Source organism: Cajanus cajan, chromosome 1, assembly GCF_000230855.2.
Source record: "Cajanus cajan strain Asha chromosome 1, NIPB_CcT2T_4, whole genome shotgun sequence".
In the NCBI taxonomy this organism is placed as follows: Eukaryota; Viridiplantae; Streptophyta; class Magnoliopsida; order Fabales; family Fabaceae; genus Cajanus; species Cajanus cajan.
Genome location: NC_138517.1, coordinates 18,524,177 through 18,547,382, shown reverse-complemented (window position 1 = coordinate 18,547,382; position 23,206 = coordinate 18,524,177). Strand labels below are relative to the sequence as shown.

At 35.1% G+C, this 23,206-nt stretch overlaps 2 protein-coding genes across 2 annotated transcripts; both read right to left on the bottom strand.

Annotated features, from left to right (window-relative positions):
* Positions 1-4,276: 4,276 nt before the first annotated feature.
* On the bottom strand, positions 4,277-9,872 carry LOC114915274 (receptor-like protein EIX1). The gene is made up of 2 exons (XM_083076199.1): positions 5,160-9,872; positions 4,277-4,600 (listed from the first exon to the last, which is right to left on the bottom strand). The coding sequence occupies exon 1, from the start codon at positions 8,625-8,627 to the stop codon at positions 5,163-5,165; it is 3,465 nt and encodes a 1,154-aa protein (XP_082932325.1). The 5' UTR covers positions 8,628-9,872; the 3' UTR covers positions 4,277-4,600; positions 5,160-5,162.
* Positions 9,873-13,998: 4,126 nt separating this feature from the next.
* Positions 13,999-23,206, bottom strand: LOC109790937 (uncharacterized). Its single transcript, XM_083063093.1, has 4 exons — positions 21,447-23,206; positions 18,740-18,888; positions 17,657-18,080; positions 13,999-16,752 (listed from the first exon to the last, which is right to left on the bottom strand). The coding sequence occupies exons 1-4, from the start codon at positions 22,758-22,760 to the stop codon at positions 14,470-14,472; spliced, it is 4,170 nt and encodes a 1,389-aa protein (XP_082919219.1). The 5' UTR covers positions 22,761-23,206; the 3' UTR covers positions 13,999-14,469.

The following is a 23,206-nucleotide window of genomic DNA, read 5'->3' as shown; positions in this document are numbered from 1 at the left end:
AAGCATCTCAAACGAAGCCTACAACTAAGTCCGTCGATACACCATCTCACTTTCAAACTTGGACGTTTGAAGGCTACAAAAGTCTTAAATACTTTTGGTGTTCTACCTTAGATTTCTGGAATACTAAACACGAGTACACAAATTCCTCTACTTCTCTCTTCATCTTAGGCCACCGGAACATCTTCCTAAGGTCCAGATATGTCTTAGTAGCTCCCAAGTGAACACTAAGAGTACTCGTATGTCTTTTTCCTAAGATCATTTTCATAAATTTAGGATTACTAAACACCTAAATTTTATTCCTTAATTTCAAAACAACATCAACTCCTACTCGGAAAAGGGTTATTTATACTCCTACTAATCTTCTCCACTTGGTTCATTAAGAAAAGATCTAACTCCTAAGCTTCTCTAATCTCATCCATCAATTTACTAGTCACTTCCATACACTCAATCTAATGCTCCTAAGGGTAAGTTTACACATCACGCTTAAGTTTCTAACCTCCTCAATTAGATCCAACCCTTAAATCATCAAAAATGATAGGTGAATGTTCATCCTACTCAAGGCATCTACCACAATATTATCTTTACTTCTATGACCCTATAAAGATCAAGTGCCTAAGCGTAGACTCACTAGGTACACATACCCGGTCTTTAAATATAACCACTCTACCTACACCCAAGGCAAACTCTCATCCACTACCTTGTCCTATGGCCTCAGGTCTTGTAGTGGCTAATGCAGTGGCTAATGCTTTGAATAGGAAATCACTTCAAGTATCTTAGCTTATTGGAGGAGTTTAAAGTCCTCAGTTTAGTTTGTGAGTTAACTCCTAAGAGTATTAGATTTGGAACCTTGAGAGTGTTCAATAGCCTAATAAATGAAATTAGAAATGGCTAAAAGATAGATCCTTTTCTAGTAAGTCAAGTAGGGATGTTGAACCAAGGGAAAGAAAGTGAGTTTAGAGTTAGGTAGGAATGTTGGTGGTCTAGGATAAAGAGAGAGATAGAAGAATTTGTTTATGCTTGTCTAGTGTGCCAAAAGTATAAGGTAAAACACTAGAAACCTTCAGGAAGTTACAACCCTTAGATGTACTTGTGTGGAAATGGATAGCTTCTTCATTGACTTTGTGGTTAGTTTACATAGAACCACAAAGATGTTCAATTCCATCTTGGTTATAGTGGATAGCCTGACTAAGTCTACTTAATTTATCCTTATAAATATAATATTAAATATCCTTTGGAGAGATTGACTAAGTTATACATAGGAGAGATTATGAGGTTGCATAGGAATCTAGCTAGTATAGTTTCTTATAAAGATCTAGGTTTACCTCTAGATTTTGTGAGAGCTTGCATAAGGATTAATGTACCAAGCTTAGGTTGAGTTTAGTCTATCACCCTTAAATAGATGGCCAAACTGAGAGAACCATACAATCTTTAAAGGACTTGTTGAAAGCTTATGTCTTAGAACATGGGGGTAGTTGGGATACTTATCTATCTTTAATAGAGTTTACTTATAATAATAGTCATCATTTTAGTACTAGGATGATGTTGAAACCCAAAAAATTTTAATCTTGCCCACAGATGGTATAGACATCCGTTTTGAAAATCTCATCGGTTAGGGAATGCTTGAAAACCAGACTAATCCCTAATCAACGGTTTTTTGAAAAGGTTCAAAGTAGTCTCCACCAATGTCTTACTCAAAACATAAAAGAAAAGATTTTTTAAAATTACCATAATGGCCTTCATAGCCAAAATTGGGCTCAGGGTCAGTTACTTTTAGGGAAGGTATCCTACAACACCCTAAATGGTAACCCTATGATGAAATTAGCATATTAAAAAAATAATAGTTTGAATATGTTATTCTCTTTCTAAATGGTTATTTACATGTTATTTTAAATTATAATTACTTATAAAATAGGGTTTTAAACCCCCATACATTTAAAAATAGTACATCTACATGATGATTTATTATTCGTGACAACAATATTTGAATGAAATAGTAATGAAAAGAGAGAGAGAGAGAGAGAGAAAGAGAAAGAAAGAGAGAGAGTTAATAGTAATACCTCTGAAGTGAGCTTTATAAAATTCTTCTTCAAATGTGGGGTCCAGGTGCTTTTTAGTAGCCTTTCACACTACAAATGTCTTCACAATACTCATGAAATACAAAAGATAGAGGTAGAAGAGATTTGTGAACTAGAACTACTAGAAACAAGTCAAAGATAGTAGCTTTTCTCTGAATTTTTGGTCCAATCTTCGGTAAAAAAATCCCCTCCCTTTGCATTGCGCATGATTGAGGCACCTATTTATAGGCGTCAAAGCCAATTGGAATGATCATTTTGGTCAGTGGAATGGGACATTCCAAATTGGTTTCTAGGCTTTTTGGTGGTTTAGTAACGTTAGCATAATTTCAATCTAAGTTGTGTTGACTAAAGGTCTCGCAATACCATTGAATTCTCTATGGTCTCGATGTGCCATGCGATCAGCCATCGTCCTCCTTTCTCGTTGTGGATTAGGGGGATTTGCAATAGCAGCAGTAGTGGAAACAATGCCTCCAGGTTGTTGATTCAAATTTGCAACAACTTCTTCCATTGATTTCTAAAGTGCTTTTCTTCCATCAATTTGAATCAATGAAATGGAGTATCAAATGATTTTTAAATTTTTAAAAATTTTATAGACTTTATTTATACATTAAGAACTTTTGGTTTAACATTGAATCGTTAAAATTTAATATAGAATATGAGTTATTGAGTGGAATAAAGTCTAAGTAAACTTCCTCGTGAAGTAAATCGATCCCTTGTAATAATAATAATAATAATAATAATAATAATAATAATAAAAACAATATGATAGTGTTTGGATGGTTACTTGCTCATGAAAATACTCATCATCGCCTTAATAAAGAATTTTTTTTAGGTTGATAACATTATAATCATAAATATATTTATTTTAAATTTTATTTTGTATTAATGTTGACTGTTTGAGTTGATAAGAATGTAGTAAATAAAAAAAAATTAAAATTTAGTTTGTATGATTATTCATTTTACGTGTTAATTAAATTGCATTTGCAATAAGATGTCAAATGATTTACATCTATTACAAAATAATTAAATTTTATAAAAATAAATAAATTTAATTATGTTAATCCAATTAACCCAACTTAACTTAAACCGTTCGTGATTAGGTTGAATTGAGATGTATTTCAAAACAAAATGCACAAATCCAACCTAACCCAACTCAAGCCATTGAATTTTGATCGGAAAGAATAATGAATCCATCCAAACTTGATTTAAGTCAACCAGCTTATTCCCTAATCTTAAATTAATAAATTTATTTTTATGTTTTCATGTTAAAGTAATATTTTAAAAAAATTATAATAAATTAAATCATATCGTATATAATTACTTATAATGGTAAAAATCTAGTTTTATATAATATACGGTCTTGACTTAAAAACAAAACAAAATAAATTACAAATATATATTATACAATAAAAGACGATCACTCAAATATTCAGTATTTTTGCATTATATTGTAAACCTCAACGCTAAATATCCTACAATCTATGAAGATTTCGTCCCATATTTGAATTTTGAAGGCAATCCACCATAAACTGCAATTTTTGTACCACAATTCGGATTACACAATAATGGTCATGGAGAAAAATTAAAGACTAAATATAAGCAACGAAGTAAATGAAACAAAACTACAGCTACTTATTACAGTACGAAAAAGCGTATATTTGTAATTCTTGACACCAATATCCTATAATGGCTTCCAAAAATTCTTATGTAAAACAAAAAAGTCTTCTGACATTCAATGTGTTCCACCAATTGATATGCAGAACCAGTCACACGTATTGGTGTCAAAATAATTTGTTGCCTCTTTTAAAAAATCATAGACATCATACAATTTTCTAGAATTTTGCATTAGTCATCTAAGTCTTATTCACACATTTTAGGCTTCTTATTTGATCAGCTATAAGTATTAGCAACTAACTATAACATCAATTGCACTACCCTCTCTCCGTCTGGCATTGTTATATTTATATGGGTCGTATCATTTTTATACCATAGTAGAGGCTTTTTATTATCACTCTGGAGCAACAATTGTATACGGACTCCCTCAAATGAGAGATTATACAATAGGATTGGCTTTATATTGAAACTAATATTGTTTAGTATTATTACACTCTTACACGAGATAATTCAATTCATTCAAAGACAAAAAAAGGAAAAAGTAAGAAAAAGGTTGCGGACCTTTAATATAAGACTAGATGCAAAAGTCAATGAATATTGCTATGTTTTGGTATTTTAGCAGTGCATAAGCAATATGTATAAGAAAATTGTGATCAAATTGTATGTGTGACACGCTAATAGTAGACATTATTATTCAAGATGGATGACCAAAAAGAAACCAAATCAGACAATCAAAACAAAGTAAAATTACAAATAGATTATATAAAATAAAATAAAAAACAAATCAATCCTTAAAACATTGATTTAGCATTACATTGTAAACCTCAATATTACGTACACAACCAGCAATCCACGAAGCTTTCATCCCTTGGAAGTTTGAAGCTAATTTGCCATAAACTGCAAATTTTGTGCTACAATTCAAATTACACGTATTAATGGTGATGGAGAAAAACTAAAGATTGGATTTTAATATTAAACTAAATGAAACTGAAATTCTAACTAGCTAAAGTACAAAACAGTAGGCATTTTTTAAGAGATTTAAATTTTGGATAAGTCATTTGAAAACAATAAATTTCTCTAAATAGAACATGTCATCGAATTTCTTTACAACAATAAAATATCTTTTCTGTCGGAAGTAATTCAATCTATGGGATAAGTCAAGGCAGAAACTAAAGAAATAAGGAAAGAGGAGAATCAATATGCACAATGTTTATCTTGATGAAAGCCGGTATGAGTGTGTTGGAATAAGAGATATACAATGAAGTAAACCAATACTTCTTGGAGTTAGCATTAACAAGGATAAAGAATTAAATAAGTAAATTCTAACAATCAGAGTCATGCCATTGTGTACATTAATTTTAGAAAAAAGGACATTCTTATTTCCATGTCAAAGAGTTATTGGTTTATTTAACTAAAATAGAGAAATAAACACTATAACGTTCAAAGCAAGAAATTATTAGAATTACATACCTACTACCATTTGAGCCACATCTGGAACTTCAATAAGTTCACTTCAATCGTCACAAGTATATAGTCTGTTACTTTGTTCAAGAATCTCATGTAAGAATTTCTCCATGGTGGCCAAAGTAGTATTGGCCCTAATAAGCCCCAAAAGCCTACGAAGAATCCTATCCCCAAACTCATGTATAATGCTTCATAGAAAACTGAATTGTCATCTTCATCATGAATTGCTTGTCCTTTAGGCTTTTCTATTGTCTCATCACCTGGACAACTTTTGTTAAGTTGTTGACCACAAAGACCAATATTTCCTTCAAAACTAGAGGCATCAAATGTTTGCAACTGTCTTCCCCAAGGGATTCTTCCAACGAGATCGTTGTTTGATAAGTCTAACACAGCAAGACGATCAATATTGGATAAAGTAGAAGGGATTTCTCCAGATAAATGATTTCTTGACAAGTCAATAAATTCTAGAGAACTTAAATTCCCAATCTCAGATGGAATTTCTCCATTCAAGTTGTTTCTTGATAAATTTAAAGAAACTAATCCAAGTAAGTATCCAACCTCTTTTGGTATTTCACCAGTTAAACCATTACTTGAGAGATCAATGCTACCCTCGGGATCCCAAAACACATAATCCTGGCCTTTCCACATAAATATCACGCTAGGATCATACTTATCTAATTCGGTAAACACTTTCGATTTCATTTGACGAATCGAAATTCTTTCCTCTCTAGTTACTTTCCTGTCCATCATTGTAGTAAAATTCCTGAGACATGTTGGAATTCCTCCTGACAAGTGATTCCTTGAAAGATCCAAGAGCTGAATTTGGCTTAAATAGCATAGATGTACAGGAACACTTCCAAAGAACTGATTTACTCGCAAGCTCAAGATTTTCAATTGTTGGAAACTTTCTCCAATCCACGAGGGTATCGAACCAGACAACAAATTTTCACTCACATCTAATATATTTAAATCAGTGCAATTCTTCAATGTGACTGATAGGTCTCCAGTTAAATTGTTGTTTCGTAAGGCCAAAGCTTTCAAAGAAATAAGAGTGCCCATGGATTGTGGAATCTTCCCTGACAATTTATTACTGCTTAGGTCAAGATATGTTAAGGACCCTAGATTTTTCCAACAGTCGGGTAGTTGTCCTGTTATTTGATTAGTTGATAAATCCAAATACCACAATTTTCTGGCTGTGTTTCTTCTGCACAAAAATGTCTTTAAATCTGAAATCTTATTTTTGGAAAGATCAATTCGAGAAGCTTGTGACAAAAAAGCAGGAATTTCACCCTCAAGTTGATTTGAATTTAGAACTACGTATGTATGATCATTAGGAAGCTTGATTGGTAAATTTGGAATTGTACCTTTGAGACTGTTGTAAGACATATTCATCTCACTTATAGACCGCAACTTGTTCCAAAACCAATCTGGTACAAAGTCATCAATCTCAGCATTAGAAATATCTAGAAACTCTAATTGAGTTTGAGTTTGGAGCCAACGTGGGAAGCTAGGACCCAACTTGCACGAAGCTAGTCCCAAAATATATAATTGGAAAGGTGGAACCCAGGTAGAACCAAACTTTAGAGACAATGAATTGTCTGTTAAGTCTAAGCTTTCCAAGTTAGACAAATTTGTGAGATGTTGTTCAGTGATATCACCTGTTAACTGGTTATTGGAGAGATATAATTCCTTCAAAGATGTAAAAATTGAAAGACTAGGTAACACTCCAGCAATCTGATTATAAGATAAATCCATAGTCAGAAATACATGTTTGTTGCACCTTGAAGAATTTTGAATGATGCTAGAAATTTCCCCACTCAAATTGTTTTCGTTAAGGAGTAATTTCTGCAATGTGCATATATTCCCAAGAGAAATTGGAATCTCCCCTTGCAAATTGTTCCTGCCAAGGTTTAATTGCTGCAATGTGCGTATATTCCCAATGGAAGATGGAATCTCGCCTTGCAGATTGTTAGACTCAAGGTCAAGAACTTCTAGAGACTTCATTACTCTCCCAAATCCATCTGGAATGGGACTTGTTATCAAGTTTCTACGAATCCATAAGCTCTGAAGATTGGTTGTGAAGTTGGAAATCCAGTGAAATATAATTGATGATGTCAATAGATTAAAGGAGAGATCAAGGGTAACAAGAGAAGATGAAGAATTTTGAATGGAAACAGATGGCACAAGAAAATTTTTTTCACTAAGACTACAATATGCTAGATAAAGTACTCGTAGTTTGGAACTGAAGTTGAAATTTGCTTGAAATACTGATGATGTCATATTATTACGAGAGAGATCAAGGATCACAAGAGAAGGAAAGTTTGGAAAGTGAGGAGACGGCAAAACAATATTATTAAAATAAAGATAAAGCTCTTGGAGATTATGGCTATAGTTGAACAACAATTGAAACGATGATGACGTGAGCCAATTATAAGAGAGATCAAGGATGGAAAGGGAAGTGGAAATGTTGGAATGAGAAGGAAACAAAGATGAAATATTATCATCTGAAAGTTGACAACCCCTTAGCCTCAACTCTCTTAAGATTGGAATAAGCTCACTAATCGCTTGTTGCCAATAGTGAGAGGATTCAATGATATGAAACAATTCTAGGTGAAGAGTTGTTAATGAAGAGAGAGAAGATAGCCACTTTGCATCAGTAATTTTAGGATAAAAATAGGTATACGTAGAAAATTTAAAAGAATGCAACATAGGAAGATTCCCAACCTGGAAAGGAATTCCAGAAAGTGAAGTTTCCAAGAGATGAAGATACCTCAACTGTGAGAGATTTCCAAGTTGATAAGGGATTTCTCCATGGATTTCATTGTAACTTAGATCAAGATAACGTAACCTTGTAAGCTTCCCTAGTTGAGAAGGGATTTTTCCACCTAAGTTATAAGAATTGTAACTTAGATCAAGATAACATAATCTTGTAAGCTTCCCTAGTTGAGACGGGATTGTTCCATAGAGAGAATTTTCTTTAAGATCAAGGTACTCCAACTTTGAGAGATTTCCCAACTCATGAGGAATCCTCCCAGCAAAATCTGACCATGATAGATTGAGATATCTTAAGTTTTTTAAGGAGTCCATGTGTTGTGGGATTTGAGTGCCCCTGAAATCATTAAAACTGAGATCCAAATGTTGAATGTTTTGCAAGTCAAACAATGAAATGATATTGATTGCACCTCTCAAATAATGTGTTTGTGAACCAGGAAGATGAAGCACATGTACGTGACCTGTTTCATTGTTGCATTCAATGCCTTTCCATTTGCAGCAATCACTGTTATTGTCATCCTCCCTCCATGTAGACAGCATGCCAGACCCATCTATGAGGCCATGTTTGAAGTTGAGGAGTGCTGGTCTCTCCTTCTCATTGCATTTCACATGTGATGGAGAGTTGAATCCATGAATGGATTGTTGAGTATGCAAAAAGCATATTAAGATTGCAAACAAGATTTTCACAAAGTAATCACCCATTACAATTTTGCAGATATGAAATTTCTGCTATAAGTGTAAAAGAGCAAACACTTCGAATTATGATTTGTGATGTCTTGCAAACTTGGGGACAGGGTTTAAGTAGTTAGTTTAGTTGCACACGCTACTTAATTTCTATGCTCTTAGTCTTCATCGACTATTCCCAGTCAAGCAAGCAAGAAAGTTGAAATCACAAAAAACTGCTCAAGCCACAAAATAAGATAATATGGAAATAAAGATAAATTGAATGACACAATTACCTCTTTAAAATATAATTTTCTTTGGTTTTAAATCGAGAGAAGAAGCAATAAGAACATAATAGATGTACAGAAATTTTGAATTATAATGGAGCTTTAATGGATAATAAATATATTTAAACTGAATTACTGAATATTTACTTACATGTACCATTTTAATACATTGAAAAAAGTAAAGCATAAACAACTATAACCGATGAAAATAACGCTCAGATTTATGAGATGAGAACTAAGAGATAACGCGGATATTCTACAAAACAGAGGATGCTAAATTAATTAAAAACATAAATATTTAACAGCTATTATCACCGTCAATTTTAGATAATATTAAAAAAAAAGTTTTTTTATTAGTATTTCAACTAAGTGCTTCATAATAATATTTTAGTATATTATTTCGAGTAAGTACCATCAATTTTATAGTGAATAATCCTCATACATAAAATCATGAAGAATAGTGTTGAAAGAATTGCACGCATTCAACGTCCATGATTTGTGGAAAAACATTTCAGTCTTGACGCACAGTTGACCGTGTTCAACACTTCAATGTGTCATTTTTCTAGTTTGTCGCTGCCAAGTTTGAAAAATAACAAACAAGCAAATAGAGTACACAAAAGTAGGGAAAACGTTTCCAAAACGATAGCGCTATTACGAGTAAGATTAGTTTTTACTTTTAGTAATGAAAGGTTTAGATCGAACAAAGACACCACCCCCTATAATAAGTTAAATAATATTTATAGTATGACTAAAATATAACGCAAACAAAACTTTTTAAATCATCAAATCTACATTAAAAAAATGTACAAAGTACAACTTTTTAATTGTGATTGGTATTATTTTCTGGTCAGACTTAAAATTTTATTTGATAATATACATAAATATTAAATATATTTATATAATTTTGAAATAAAACTAGTTTTAATTCGATAATAACACCAATATTATCTAAAAAAATGTGCTCAAGTTTTGTCAAAAATAAATAAGTAAAAATCAAACAAATATATATAGAAACTCACATTTTTTTATTGCTGTTAGAATTGGTTTTTAATTCTTATTATTAAAATTAAACCAAATCTGAACTGCGCTTTTAATATATATCCGTATTGATTTATATTATTACTATTATTTTAGTTTACAAAATGTATGTGGTATATATGTGTTTTATATAATTAAAATTTATACTAATACTTTAGTTAGTGTAATGTATAGACATATTTATTATATATAATTAAAAATAAATTATATATAAATAAATATTATATTTTACTATATAAATTTTATTTAATATTAATATACATAAATATTTTTAAATAGATAACTTATATTTTAGATTTATGATAGATAATTTGTATTATAACAAAATTTTATTTTTATTTATTGATAATTTATTTTAGAATATTAATATTTAATTTATAAATATTTTGGATAAATAAAAATGAAATTAGATAAGAAGCTAAAAAAATCTATACAAATTTTCTTGTTTAAAAAAAATTCTTATAAACACTCTCACATAAGATAGATGTTCGTGTTTAATATATAGTAAATTTTTTTTTTTTTAGAAAAGCATGCAAATGCATCATAATAGAGAAGGAAATTCTAATTATATATGTTGGCACATTAAACTGTACCAATGATTTATAGCACGCCAAGATTGTAATATTTATAAGTGTCCATTTTCTTAAAAATTGTAAGCCTTTTGATAATTATCCAACTAGGTTTAAAAGAAAATGTGTTTTATTAATTTCCTAAAATATTGTAAGAATCAAAAGGATATGTAAATAGCATAACGACCCGTCATGGTCTCTATACTTAGTGGAATCGCACTGCTGCTAGCAAACTAAGAGAAATATTTTTTAAATTTATTTTGAATCAAATCACCTAATGATTCTAAAGGTTATAAACAGATTTAGAGTTAGTTGAACAAATTCTTGAACCTAATGTGTGAACTTTGATTTAGTAAACTAAAGAATCACCTAATGATTTCTTAAACCCTAAAACCTAAACCCTAAACCCTAAGAATTTTTAAAGACAAGGAATTGATTTAAAATGATCTAGGCAACTTAGCTTGTATCACATAATCAACGAAAAATATACACAAAATAAGGCCGATCATTTTGTCCTATATCAAATTCATGTCTATTTAACACTCACTCGACTATGTGATATAAATTGTCCTCGAGGTTCCTATGTTGTACACCCTGATTCTGGTGAATTTGATTTAACATTCTTCAGGCATTTTTGTCTCGATTTGTTGCCTCATCTACCATGTTATGATTATCAATTCCATTCCTATTAGTGCTATTTGTTCTCGAGGACTGATTATCACTCGATTTGTCTCTTATCTTAGTTATCAAGTCATATAAGGGAGTTAATACATTATGGTCTGAGTTGATAATAAATTTACCATGTCAGGATTACTATGGTTCATTTTTTGTTGAAGAGTCATCATAGTCTAATTACTTATATCCATAGGCATATAACTACCTTGTTGAATCAATGACCATTCTTAACTCGTACCCACATGTTGGTAAGGATCTTGCATAACAAACCTTATTTTTCTAGGGGTCGCATTATACCCATAAGACTAACAGCCATTTCAGGATTTGGCATAGGGTAAGGTACTGACATTTCTACACTTATAAGCTAGGTAGCCCTCCAGTTTGAAGCCATGCCCCATGGGTATTCTCGAGTAGTGTTCACAACTTCTTATGACACATTTGCTAATCCTGCAGTATTAGTAACATTTATAGGAGGTGGAGAAATTGTCCTTGTGGTTACATTTACCATTACATATACATTTTTTTGATTAGGGTTCCTATTTTCTACATTTCAATGTTTTTCATTGTTCATATTTACTTGACTAGATGTAGACATTGTTCTTCCACTCCTAAGTATAAAACATGCTTATAACTAGTCCAATTATGTTTGAATTAGTACAAACGAGTCCCACAGGGAGTGCCAATTTGTCTGCGGGGATTTTTGTTTATAGATCCTTCTTGTTCAAACTAATAAAGTTTTCAATCCAGATATGTGTAGCAAGTGGTGTTTCCTACGTATTTCTCGATTATGATCACTAATTAATTTTGCAACTATAAAGATTAAACCAAATCAAATGAATTTTGTATGCATAAGACACCCATATTCAATTATGTACGTTCTTAGCATGCAATAAATTTTCTAGAAATGAATCTCATACACATAAAATATAAGTGACTATATTGAAATAAACAAGCTAAACTAATTGAGATTCAATTTTATGTATTTTAACGTGCAAAGATTTCCAGATGTTCTTCAATTATGACTACCACAAAACAAGATTCATGTATATAGACACTTAAGTAAATAGAATGAACAACACGTGCATTAAGTACAATAATCATATCCTTTACTTCAAATAGTTCGTGAATTACAAGGCATGAGATTCTGTGAAGAAATAGAGATACTAAACTATGCTAAACTAAGCTAAGAAAGAAAAGAAGATGGCCAACAAATTATACTCAATAATCTCGTGCACGGGAGCCATGAATATATGTAGGCAATGAATGTGTGTGAGTGTATAAGTATTGAATTCATGATCCTCATGAATGAGCCTGATTGTTTATTTATGGAAAATAGGGAAGAGGAGATTATTTTGCACTAGTTCGACATGTGATATATAACCACTCCGCATTATGTGACGCAGGTAACCACTTTCAACTACTGTTAACCTCTCGCAGCTGCCCTCTCGATTTCTTAATACATTACCGAATGATTTCTTTGAGGTCTTTAGTCATTATATCAAACCTTTCTCTGTTTTGAGCATTACCTCGTTTTTGAAACCCTCTCCATCTTTTTACTCTTTTTCGATTTTATAAAATTCGACTATCTTAAAATTTTACCCAAATACATATATAAGGATTTGTTAACTTATATCCATTTATTTTTTAAGAACAATTTTTGTGCATTTTAAAAAATAATAATTATAACTTAATAGTTAAAAAAAAAAAAGTGGGTGTAAATTAGTAAAAAAAAATTTCTCTCTCATACACACTCGCTCACTCACTTGGTGAGGGCATTTGTCCCAAGAATCACAAAGGTGGATCCGTCCCCGTCAGTGACACTCACGAATCAATGAATTATTACATTGTTCTAAATTATCATTTCAATTTCAATAATTTAAATTTATTTGTAATGTCTTTCTTTGTTATTTATTCTCTAAACTTTTTCGCTTTTTAACCTTTATTTCTTCTTTAAACTTACTCTTTCATTTCTTAATATTTTTTTCTTCTCTAAACTCTTAACTTATTTACATTTCTGCAATCTATTTCTCCCTCATACGAATTGTAATTTTAACTTTTCTTATCTTGCAAGTTGAAAACCAATAGATTAACACCGAGAATAAAAAGAATTTACACTCTTTTTAAAAAAATTTAGTCGTACTTAAAAAATTATTTGTATTCAATTTTCAAAACTAATTCCACTGAAAATAACAGCATGACATTTTATCATCATTATTCTTTTAAAACTGAATATTAAAAGAAATAATAAAAATAACGTTTTTATAAAATCATGAAGAATAGTGTTGAAAGAATTGCACGCATCCAACGTCCATGATTTGTGGAAAAACATTTCAATCTTGAGGCACAGTTGACCGTGTTCAACACTTCAATGTGTTATTTTTCTACGTTTGTCGCTGCGAAGTTTGAAAAATAACAAACAAGCAAATAGAGTACATAAAAGTATGCCAAACGTTTCCGAAACGATAGCGCTATTACGAGCAACATTAGTTTTTATTTTTTAGTAATGAAAGTTTTTTTTTTAATCCTTTTCGCAATGAAAGGTTTAGATAAGTTAAATAATATTTATAGAATGACTAAAAAATATCTGCAAACAGAACTTTTGAAATTATCAAATGTACATAAAAAATTTCTAATCAAACTTAAAACACTACTACAAAAATATCATTTTTTTACAAATTTTTCTGAGAAAAATATTCACATAAATTTTTTGCGAAATTTTTTGCAAAAAAATATTCGCAGAAATTTTTTGCAAAGAATAATTTAAATTAATTGGTAACATTTATTGTTAAAATTGTTATAAAAATATATAATTAAGAAAAATTAGTAACATTTTGTTACATGTTGGCATATAAATGTTACTAAATGTGGTATATGTAATAGTGAGCAGACATTTTTTATGAGGTTTAAATTTTGGATAAGTCATTTGAAAACAATAAATTTCTCTAAATAGAACATACCATCTAATTTCTGGGAGAAGTAATTATGGTATAAGTCAAGGTAGAAACTAAAGAAATAAGGAAAGAGGAGAATCAATATGCTCAATGTTTATCTTGATGAAAGCCGGTATGAGTGTGTTGGAACAAGAGATATACAATGAAGTAAATACTTCTTTGAATTAGCATTAGCAAGGATAAAGAACGGAAAAAGTAAATTGTAACAATCAAATTCATGCCAAGTTGTACATTTTTTGTCAGAAGATTCTTGGTTTCCATATCAAAAGGAATCACTAAATTATATAGCCAAAGCTGAGCAATAAACACAATATAGAAGTTCAAAGAAGTTATTAGAATATGTACCTGCTATGTTCTACTTCTAGCCTTTGAGCCACCTATGGCATTTAGTTGCCTTCAGTTGAACCATTAGAAATATATAGTCAGTCAGATTGTTCAAGAATCTCAGGTAAGCATTTCTCCATTGTTGCCAAAGTAGTATTGACCCCATTAAGCACCAAAAGCCTGTGAAGAATCCTAGCCCCAAGCTCATATATAATGCTTCATGGAAAACTGAATTGTCATCTTCACTATGCAATTCATGTCCTCGAGGCTGTACTATTTCCCCGTCTCCAGGACAACTTTTGTTAATTTGTTCACCACAAAGACCAATATTTCCTTCGAAACTAGAGGCATCAAAGTTTTGCAATTGTCTTCCCCAGGGAATTCTTCCAATAAGATCATTGTTTGATAAGTCCAACATGGCAAGACGATCAATTTTGGAAAGAGTAGACGGAATTTTGCCAGAGAAATGATTTCTTGACATGTCTAGAAATTCAAGCCAATTTAAATTCCCCATTTCAGAAGGAATTTCTCCATCTAATTTGTTTCTTGATAAATTTAAAGAAACTAATCCATGTAAATATCCAATCTCTTTTGGTATTTCACCTGTTAAGTCATTACTTGAGAGATCAATGCTCTTTAGAAGAATCTCAGGATTCCAATACACATATTCCTGACCTTTCCACATCAATAACACGTTAGAGTCATAAATTTGATAGTATGTCACTCTAGATGTCATTTGTCGATCCCTAACCATCTCTCTTGTTATTACTTCCCTTTCCATCAATGCAGTAAAATTCTCCAGACATGTAGGAATTCCTCCTGACAAAATATTCCTTGAAAGGTCCAAAAGACGAATTTGGCTCAAATAACAGAGATGTACAGGAACATTTCCAATGAAGCGATTTAATCGAAAGCTTAAGATTTCCAATTGTTGTAAATTTTCTCCAATCCATGAAGGAATTGGACCAGACAACAAATTTTCACTCACATCTAATATATTTAAACGACTGCAGTTCTTCAATGTGAATGGTAGATCTCCAGTTAAACTGTTGTTTCTTAAGACCAAAGCTTCTAAATTAGCAAGAGTACTCATGGATTGTGGTATCTCCCCTGACAATTTATTATTGCTCAAATCAAGATATCGTATGGAATTTAGATGTTCCCAACAGTCGGGGAGTTGTCCCATTATTTGATTATTTGACAAATCCAAAATTTCCATTTTTGTGGTTGGGTTTTTTTCGCACAAGAATGCATTTATATTTGTAATCTTATTTTGGGAAAGATCCAATGCGTAAGCTTGTGACAAAAAAGAAGGAATTCCACCTTCAAGTTGATTTGAATTTAGAATTACAAAAGTATTATCATTAGGAAGCTTGATAATGATCGGTAAATTTGGAATTATACCTTTGAGACTGTTGTGAGACATATTCATCCGCCTTATAGACCGTAACTTGTTCCAAAACCAATCTGGTACAGAGTCATCAATCCCAGCATTAGAAATATCAAGAAAGTTCAAGTATTTTTGTGTCTGAAGCCAAATTGGGAAACTGGGACCTAACTTGAAAGAAGCTAGTCCCAAACTAGATAATTGGAAAGGTGGAACCCATGTAGTACCACACTTTAGAGACAATAAGTTGTCTGATAAGTCTAAGTCCTCCAATTTGGTCAAATTTGTGAGATGGGATTCAATGATATCACCAGTTAATTGATTATTGGAAAGATATAATCCCCTCAAAGATGTAAAAATTGAAAAATTAGGTAGCATGCCAATAAACCGATTATAAGATAAATCCAGATACAAAAATATGTGTCTGTTGCACCACAAAGAATTTTGAATGATGGTGGTTATTTCCCCACTCAAGTTGTTATTGTCAAGGTATAAAAACTGCAATGTGCATATATTCCCAATGGAAGCTGGAATCTCACCTTGGAGTTTATTATCAGAAAGGTATAGATATTCAAGAGAGTTCATTACTTTCCCAAATCCTTCTGGAATAGGACCTTCCAAGAGGTTTCCACCAAGCCCGAGGCTACGAAGATTGGTGGTGATGTTGGAAATCCAGTGGAATACAGCTGATGATTTCAATAGATTATCCTGGAGTTCGAGGATGACAAGAGAAGATGAAGAATTTTTAATGGAAGCAGATGTCACCCGTGTTAAGGTGTGAAGATTGCATAATAGAAGACTTAGGAAGAAAGCAATAACAAATTGAGGAGTGTACTCCATGCAAGGGAGTCTTGCAAGTTTGGAGATGCCAAAACCTAGTGTAGACTCAAAGCAATCCCAATGGGGTTGAACAAGTTTGGGACATTGGCTTGGCTATATATACCATTGTAGGCAAACCTCATTTTGTGTGCAGAAATTCCAAGTGAGAAATAAGAAAGGAGTTGAGTTGAGAGAGTGAGTGTTTCATACAAGTGTGTGTGAGTTGTACTCCTCGGTTTATCCTCCTCTTTTGAGTGATTTCTCCTGGCTTGGTATCGCCCCCAGACATAGGATTTTTATCCGAACTGGGTTAACAAATTCGTGTCTTTTATCGCTTTATCGCTTTCACATTCGTTATTGTGTTGTTGTTGGCCATCTTGACTTGATCCATTTCATAACAACTGGTATCAAAGCCAGGTCATAGTATCAAGATGGAGGGCAAAATTCCAGTCGAACGATTCAATGGTTCCGACTTTGGATTCTGGCGCATGCAGATGGAGGCCTACCTGTATGGGAAGGACCTGCACGCACCACTTGCAGAGAAGCCCGAGAGGATGAGTGATGAAGAATGGAAGGTGCTCGATCGGAAGGCGATGAGCGCTATAATTCTATCGCTCTCTCGGAATGTCGCCTACCATGTGAAGGGAGCGAAAAGCACGAAGGAAGTCCTGCAGACACTTGCCGATATGTACGAGAAACCCTCAGCAATGAACAAGGTTATGCTGATGAAGAAGCTGTTCAAGTTGCAGATGGAGGAGAGGAAGTCGGTGGCCGATCATCTCAACGACTTCAACCAACTCACGACGCAGCTGGCGTCTGTGAACATTGAGTTTGATGATGAGGTAAAGGCCTTAATCCTGCTCTCATCGTTGCCCGACAGCTGGGATGTGGTTGTTACTTCGGTGAGCACTTCGTCTGGCAAGGAGAAGATGAAGTTCGACAACATCAGGGACATGATGTTGAACGAAGAGACCCGCAGAAATCAGGCGGGAGGGTCGTCTGGATCTGCACTACATACAGAGTCTAGAGGGAGACCCGACACACGGGGTAAATTCCGTGGAAGGTCAAAATCCAAGGGGAGAAACAAAGGCAAGAAGGAGATGGTGTGCTGGAACTGTGAGATGCCCGGGCACATGAAAAGTGAATGCCGGGCGCCAAAGAAGGAGAAGGAGGGCCGGACAGCAAATGCCGCAATAGAGGAAACGGTGGATGCACTCTTGTTGAGTGTGAGCAGCTCGTCCGATGACTGGGTCATGGACTCAGGGGCCTCATTCCACTCATGCAGTAGAAGAGACATCATGGAGCCATACACTACAGGTGATTTTGGCATGGTATATCTTGCAGACAACAAACCCCTGAAGATTGTAGGGAAGGGTGATGTACGGATCAAGTATGCAAATGGGTCATGCTGGACCTTACGAGATGTAAGGCACATACCAGGACTGAAGAGGAATTTGATTTCAGTCGGACAACTGGATAGTGACGGCTTCCACATAATGTTCGGAGACGGTAAGTGGAAGGTCAGCAAAAGGAGCTATGACATTGGCACGAGGGCTGAAGTCAGGAACGCTCTACATGGCAGGAGGATCCAACCCAAACATCCCCTTTGCAGGAGCAGTCTCGCAGGCTGATTTGTGGCACAATCGCTTGGGCCACATGAGCGAGAAAGGCATGAGCGTGCTGAAGTCAATCGGACGGTTGCCCGAATTAAAGTCGGTGGACGTAGGTCTATGTGAGCATTGTGTGCTTGGAAAGCAGAAGCGGGTGAGCTTTATGACCACGGGGAGAACTCCAAAGATGAAAAAACTGGAGCTCGTACACACTGACTTATGGGGGCCAGCACCGGTGATATCTCTTGGAGGATCGACATACTACATGACGTTCGTCGATGACTGCACAAGAAAGGTATGGGTGTACTTCCTGAAAAGAAAATCCGATGCCTTTGATACCTTCAGGAGATGGAGAGCACTTGTGGAGAATGAAACTGGTCTACAAGTGAAGTGTCTGAGATCAGACAACGGTGGTGAGTACAACAGTGAAGCCATCAAGGAATATTGTGCCGACCGTGGGATCCGGATGCAGAAGACAATCCCGGGCACACCTCAGCAGAATGGCGTTGCTGAGAGGATGAACAGAACACTGAACGAGCGTGCGAGATGCATGCGATTGAAGAGCGGACTGCCCAAGATGTTCTGGGCAGAAGCAGTCAGCACGGCTGCTTTCTTGATCAATCGTGGGCCTTCTGTCCCGCTGAACAACAGGATTCCAGAGGAAGTCTGGAGTGGTAAGGAAGTTGATCTCTCTTTCTTACGCACCTTTGGTTGTTTAGCCTATGTTTTGAACGATGATCGGACTAAGCTGGATGCTAAGTCGATTAAGTGTACATTCATTGGATATGGGACTGACGAATTTGGGTATAAGTTCTGGGATGATCTTAACCGGAAGATAATTCGTAGTCGTAATGTGGTGTTCGATGAAGGCATGATGTACAAGGACAAGAAGGAGAGCCTGAACGATGGCAAGATGGAAAAGGAAGTGGTTGGTCTCGACATATCAAACACCAGGATCCCGAGACCAGCAGACAATGATTCAGTGGGAGTTCAGATGGAGGAAACCGACCAAACAGAGGAGGAGTCAGAGCCCGAACCACCGCCGCCCTTTGAATTCCGGGCGACAAGGGAAACAGAAAGCAGGACACCCCTGGCACTGGGCCGAGTTACAAGGAAGAGAAGGGCCCCGGAGCGGTATTCACCCTCTCTCTACTATTTGCTTTTGACTGATTGTGGGGAACCCGAATGCTATGCAGAGGCGGTCAATGATGACCACAAGAGCAAGTGGGAGCTTGCGATGGACGACGAAATGTGCTCGTTGAAGAAGAATGACACATGGGAATTGTGTCAACTCCCACAAGGAAAGAAGGCTCTTCAGAACAGATGGGTCTATCGAGTCAAAGAAGAATCAGACGGAAAAAAGCGATACAAGGCCAGACTTGTAGTGAAGGGATTCCAGCAGAGATACGGTATTGATTTTACCGATGTTTTTACACCTGTTGTTAAGATAACCACTATTCGCCTAGTGTTAAGCATGGTAGCGGCGGAGAACTTGGAGTTACAGCAGATGGATGTGAAGACGGCCTTTCTGCACGGGGATCTCGAAGAGGAAATCTACATGGTACAGCCGGAGGGGTACAAGGGAGATGATCAGCAGGTCTGTCGCCTGAAGAAGAGCTTGTATGGATTGAAACAGGCTCCGCGACAGTGGTACCGGAAGTTCGATAACTTCATGCTGGAGATAGGGTACTCCAGGTGTAGTGCTGATCATTGCTGTTATGTGAAGAGGTTCGGTGACTCTTTCATTATTCTACTCCTGTATGTGGATGACATGTTGATAGCAGGATCAAATGTCATGGAGATCAACAGGCTCAAGGATCAGTTGTCAAGGAGATTTGACATGAAGGATCTAGGCGAAGCAAGGCAGATATTGGGCATGAAAATCACGAGGGACAGGAATACTGGTAAATTATGGCTTTCTCAATCTGAGTATATTGAGAAGGTGTTGTGCAGATTCAAGATGGAAGCTGCAAAGCCGGTTGGAGTGCCACTGGGAAGCCAGTTTAAGTTGTCCAACAAAGATTCGCCCAAGGATGACTCTGAACGAGAAAGGATGAGGGGTACGCCGTATGCTTCGGCCATTGGGAGCTTGATGTACGCTATGGTCTGCACCCGGCCAGACATAGCACATGCAGTGGGAGTTGTCAGCCGATTCATGAGCAATCCCGGAGTAATGCACTAGGAGGCAGTAAAGTGGATCCTTAGGTACCTGAGGGGTACTAAGGACCGGGTATTGATGTTTGGCAGGGGTAACCTTACCCTGTCTGGGTTTGTCGATGCTGATTTTGCAGGAAGTGACCTCGATAAGAGGAGGAGCACTACTGGGTACGTGTTTACTTACGGCGGAACAGCCATATCCTGGATATCAAAGTTGCAGAAGATTGTTGCACTGTCAACGACGGAAGCTGAGTACGTGGCAGTGACGGAGGCAGCCAAGGAGCTCGTTTGGCTGCAGAATTTCCTGAATGAACTTGGGAGACCTCGGGAGTATGTGGCTCTATATAGTGATAGCCAGAGTGCGATCCATCTGGCAAAGAACCCCGCGTTTCACTCACGAACGAAGCACATCGAGGTCAAGTATCATTTCATCAGGCATCTTCTGGAGAAGAAGGCACTGCAGCTCGAGAAGATCCAGGGGGACAAGAACCCTGCAGACATGCTGACCAAGGCGGTGACTTTGGAGAAGTTGAAGCTGTGTGCAGCTTCGACCGGCCTTGACAACTAAGCCGACAGACCCGGTAGTACCAAGAAGGAAGAGGAGAAAAGCTGATCAATCTTCAAGTGGGAGATTGTTAAGGTGTGAAGATTGCATAATAGAAGACTTAGGAAGAAAGCAATAACAAATTGAGGAGTGTACTCCATGCAAGGGAGTCTTGCAAGTTTGGAGATGCCAAAACCTAGTGTAGACTCAAAGCAATCCCAATGGGGTTGAACAAGTTTGGGACATTGGCTTGGCTATATATACCATTGTAGGCAAACCTCATTTTGTGTGCAGAAATTCCAAGTGAGAAATAAGAAAGGAGTTGAGTTGAGAGAGTGAGTGTTTCATACAAGTGTGTGTGAGTTGTACTCCTCGGTTTATCCTCCTCTTTTGAGTGATTTCTCCTGGCTTGGTATCGCCCCCAGACATAGGATTTTTATCCGAACTGGGTTAACAAATTCGTGTCTTTTATCGCTTTATCGCTTTCACATTCGTTATTGTGTTGTTGTTGGCCATCTTGACTTGATCCATTTCATAACAACCCGAAATGTTTTATCAGTAAGATGACAATTTAATAGATGAAGTTCACGAAGTTTGGAGTTGAAGTTGAAATTCGCTTCAAATATTGATGATGTCAGATTATTGGAAGAGAGATCAAGGATCAAAAGAGAAGGAAAGTTTGCAAAGTGAAGAGACGAAAAAACAATATTATTATATTTAAGATGAAGCTCTTGGAGATTAAGGCTATGGTTGTATAACAATTGAAATGTTGATGACGTGAGCATATTAAAAGAGAGATCAAGAATGGAAAGAGAAGTGGAAAGGTTGGAATGAGAAGGAAACAAAGATGAAACATCATCATCTAAAAGTCCACAACCACTTAGCCTCAACTCTCTTAAGTTTGGAATGAGCTCACGAATAACTACTTGTAAGTGTTGAGAGGAGCTAAGATTATAATGTGACATGCTAAGAGTGGTTAGTGAAGTGAGAGAAGCTAGCCACTTTGAATTGTTAACTGTAAATTCAAATTTTCTGTCAAGTCTAAGAGTGTGTAAGATAGGAAGATTCCCAACCTGGAAAGGGATTGCTCCAGAAAGTGAAGTTGCCCAAAGATTAAGATACCTCATGTGTGAGAGATTTCGTAGTCCATAAGGGAGTTTCCCATTGAGATCAAAATTGTAACTTAGATCAAGATAACATAATTTTGTAAGCTTCCCTAGTTGAGAAGGGATTGCTCCATCAAGAGCGTTATATCTAAGATTAAGATACTTCAACGTTGAAAGATTTCCAAGTTGAGAAGGAATTTCTCCATGAATATAATAATTGTCACTTAGATCAAGATACTCCAACTTTTTGAGATTTCCCAGTTCATATGGAATCCTACCACCAAATCTCAACCCTGATAGATTGAGATACCTTAAGTTTTTGAAGGAGGCCATGTGTTCTAGGATTTGACTACCACTGAGACCATGATTATTAGTGAGATCCAAATATTCCATATTTTGCAAGACAATCAAAGAAGTGAGATTAATTGCACCTGCCCAATAATGTATTTTTGGTTGTCTAAGATCAAGCATCCTTACATGACCTGTTTGATTGTTGCATTGAATGCCTTTCCATTTGCAGCAATCTGTGTTATTGTCACCCTCCTTCCATGTAGACAGCATGCCAGTGTCATCATCGAGACCATGTTTGAAGTTGAGGAGTGCTTGTCTCTCCTTCTCAATGCATTTGAATCCGACAATGAATAATTTGGTATGCGCAAAGCACACTAACACTGCAAACAAGATTTTAAGAAAGTAAGTGCCCATTGCAATATTTTAGAAATGAAATTTTGTGAAAACAACAATCAATTGCTGAGAATTATGAGTTGCGATGTCTGAAAACAGAGCAGCATGCTTTATATAACTTGCACACCTTATTTTCTACTCCAAAGCTAGCTAGCAAGAATGAAGAAAGTTTCAACCATAAAATTATTTAAATGTAAAGAAAATTAAAGGAAACTCCTTAAGTCAACACGAGACATTATGTTGTTTCTAATTAAAAAATATAATTTTTTTTGAACGTATTTATTGTTAAAAACTACACTTTTAATTTATTAGTAATTTTTTTTATGAAAATGAATGTATTTATTAAAAAATATTTATTAATTTATTATTATAATTTCATTAATATAAATATTACATAGATCACTTAAATTTATAATATAATACAATTTTAAATTATAACATTATTAGTTATTCCTAACTAATTAAAA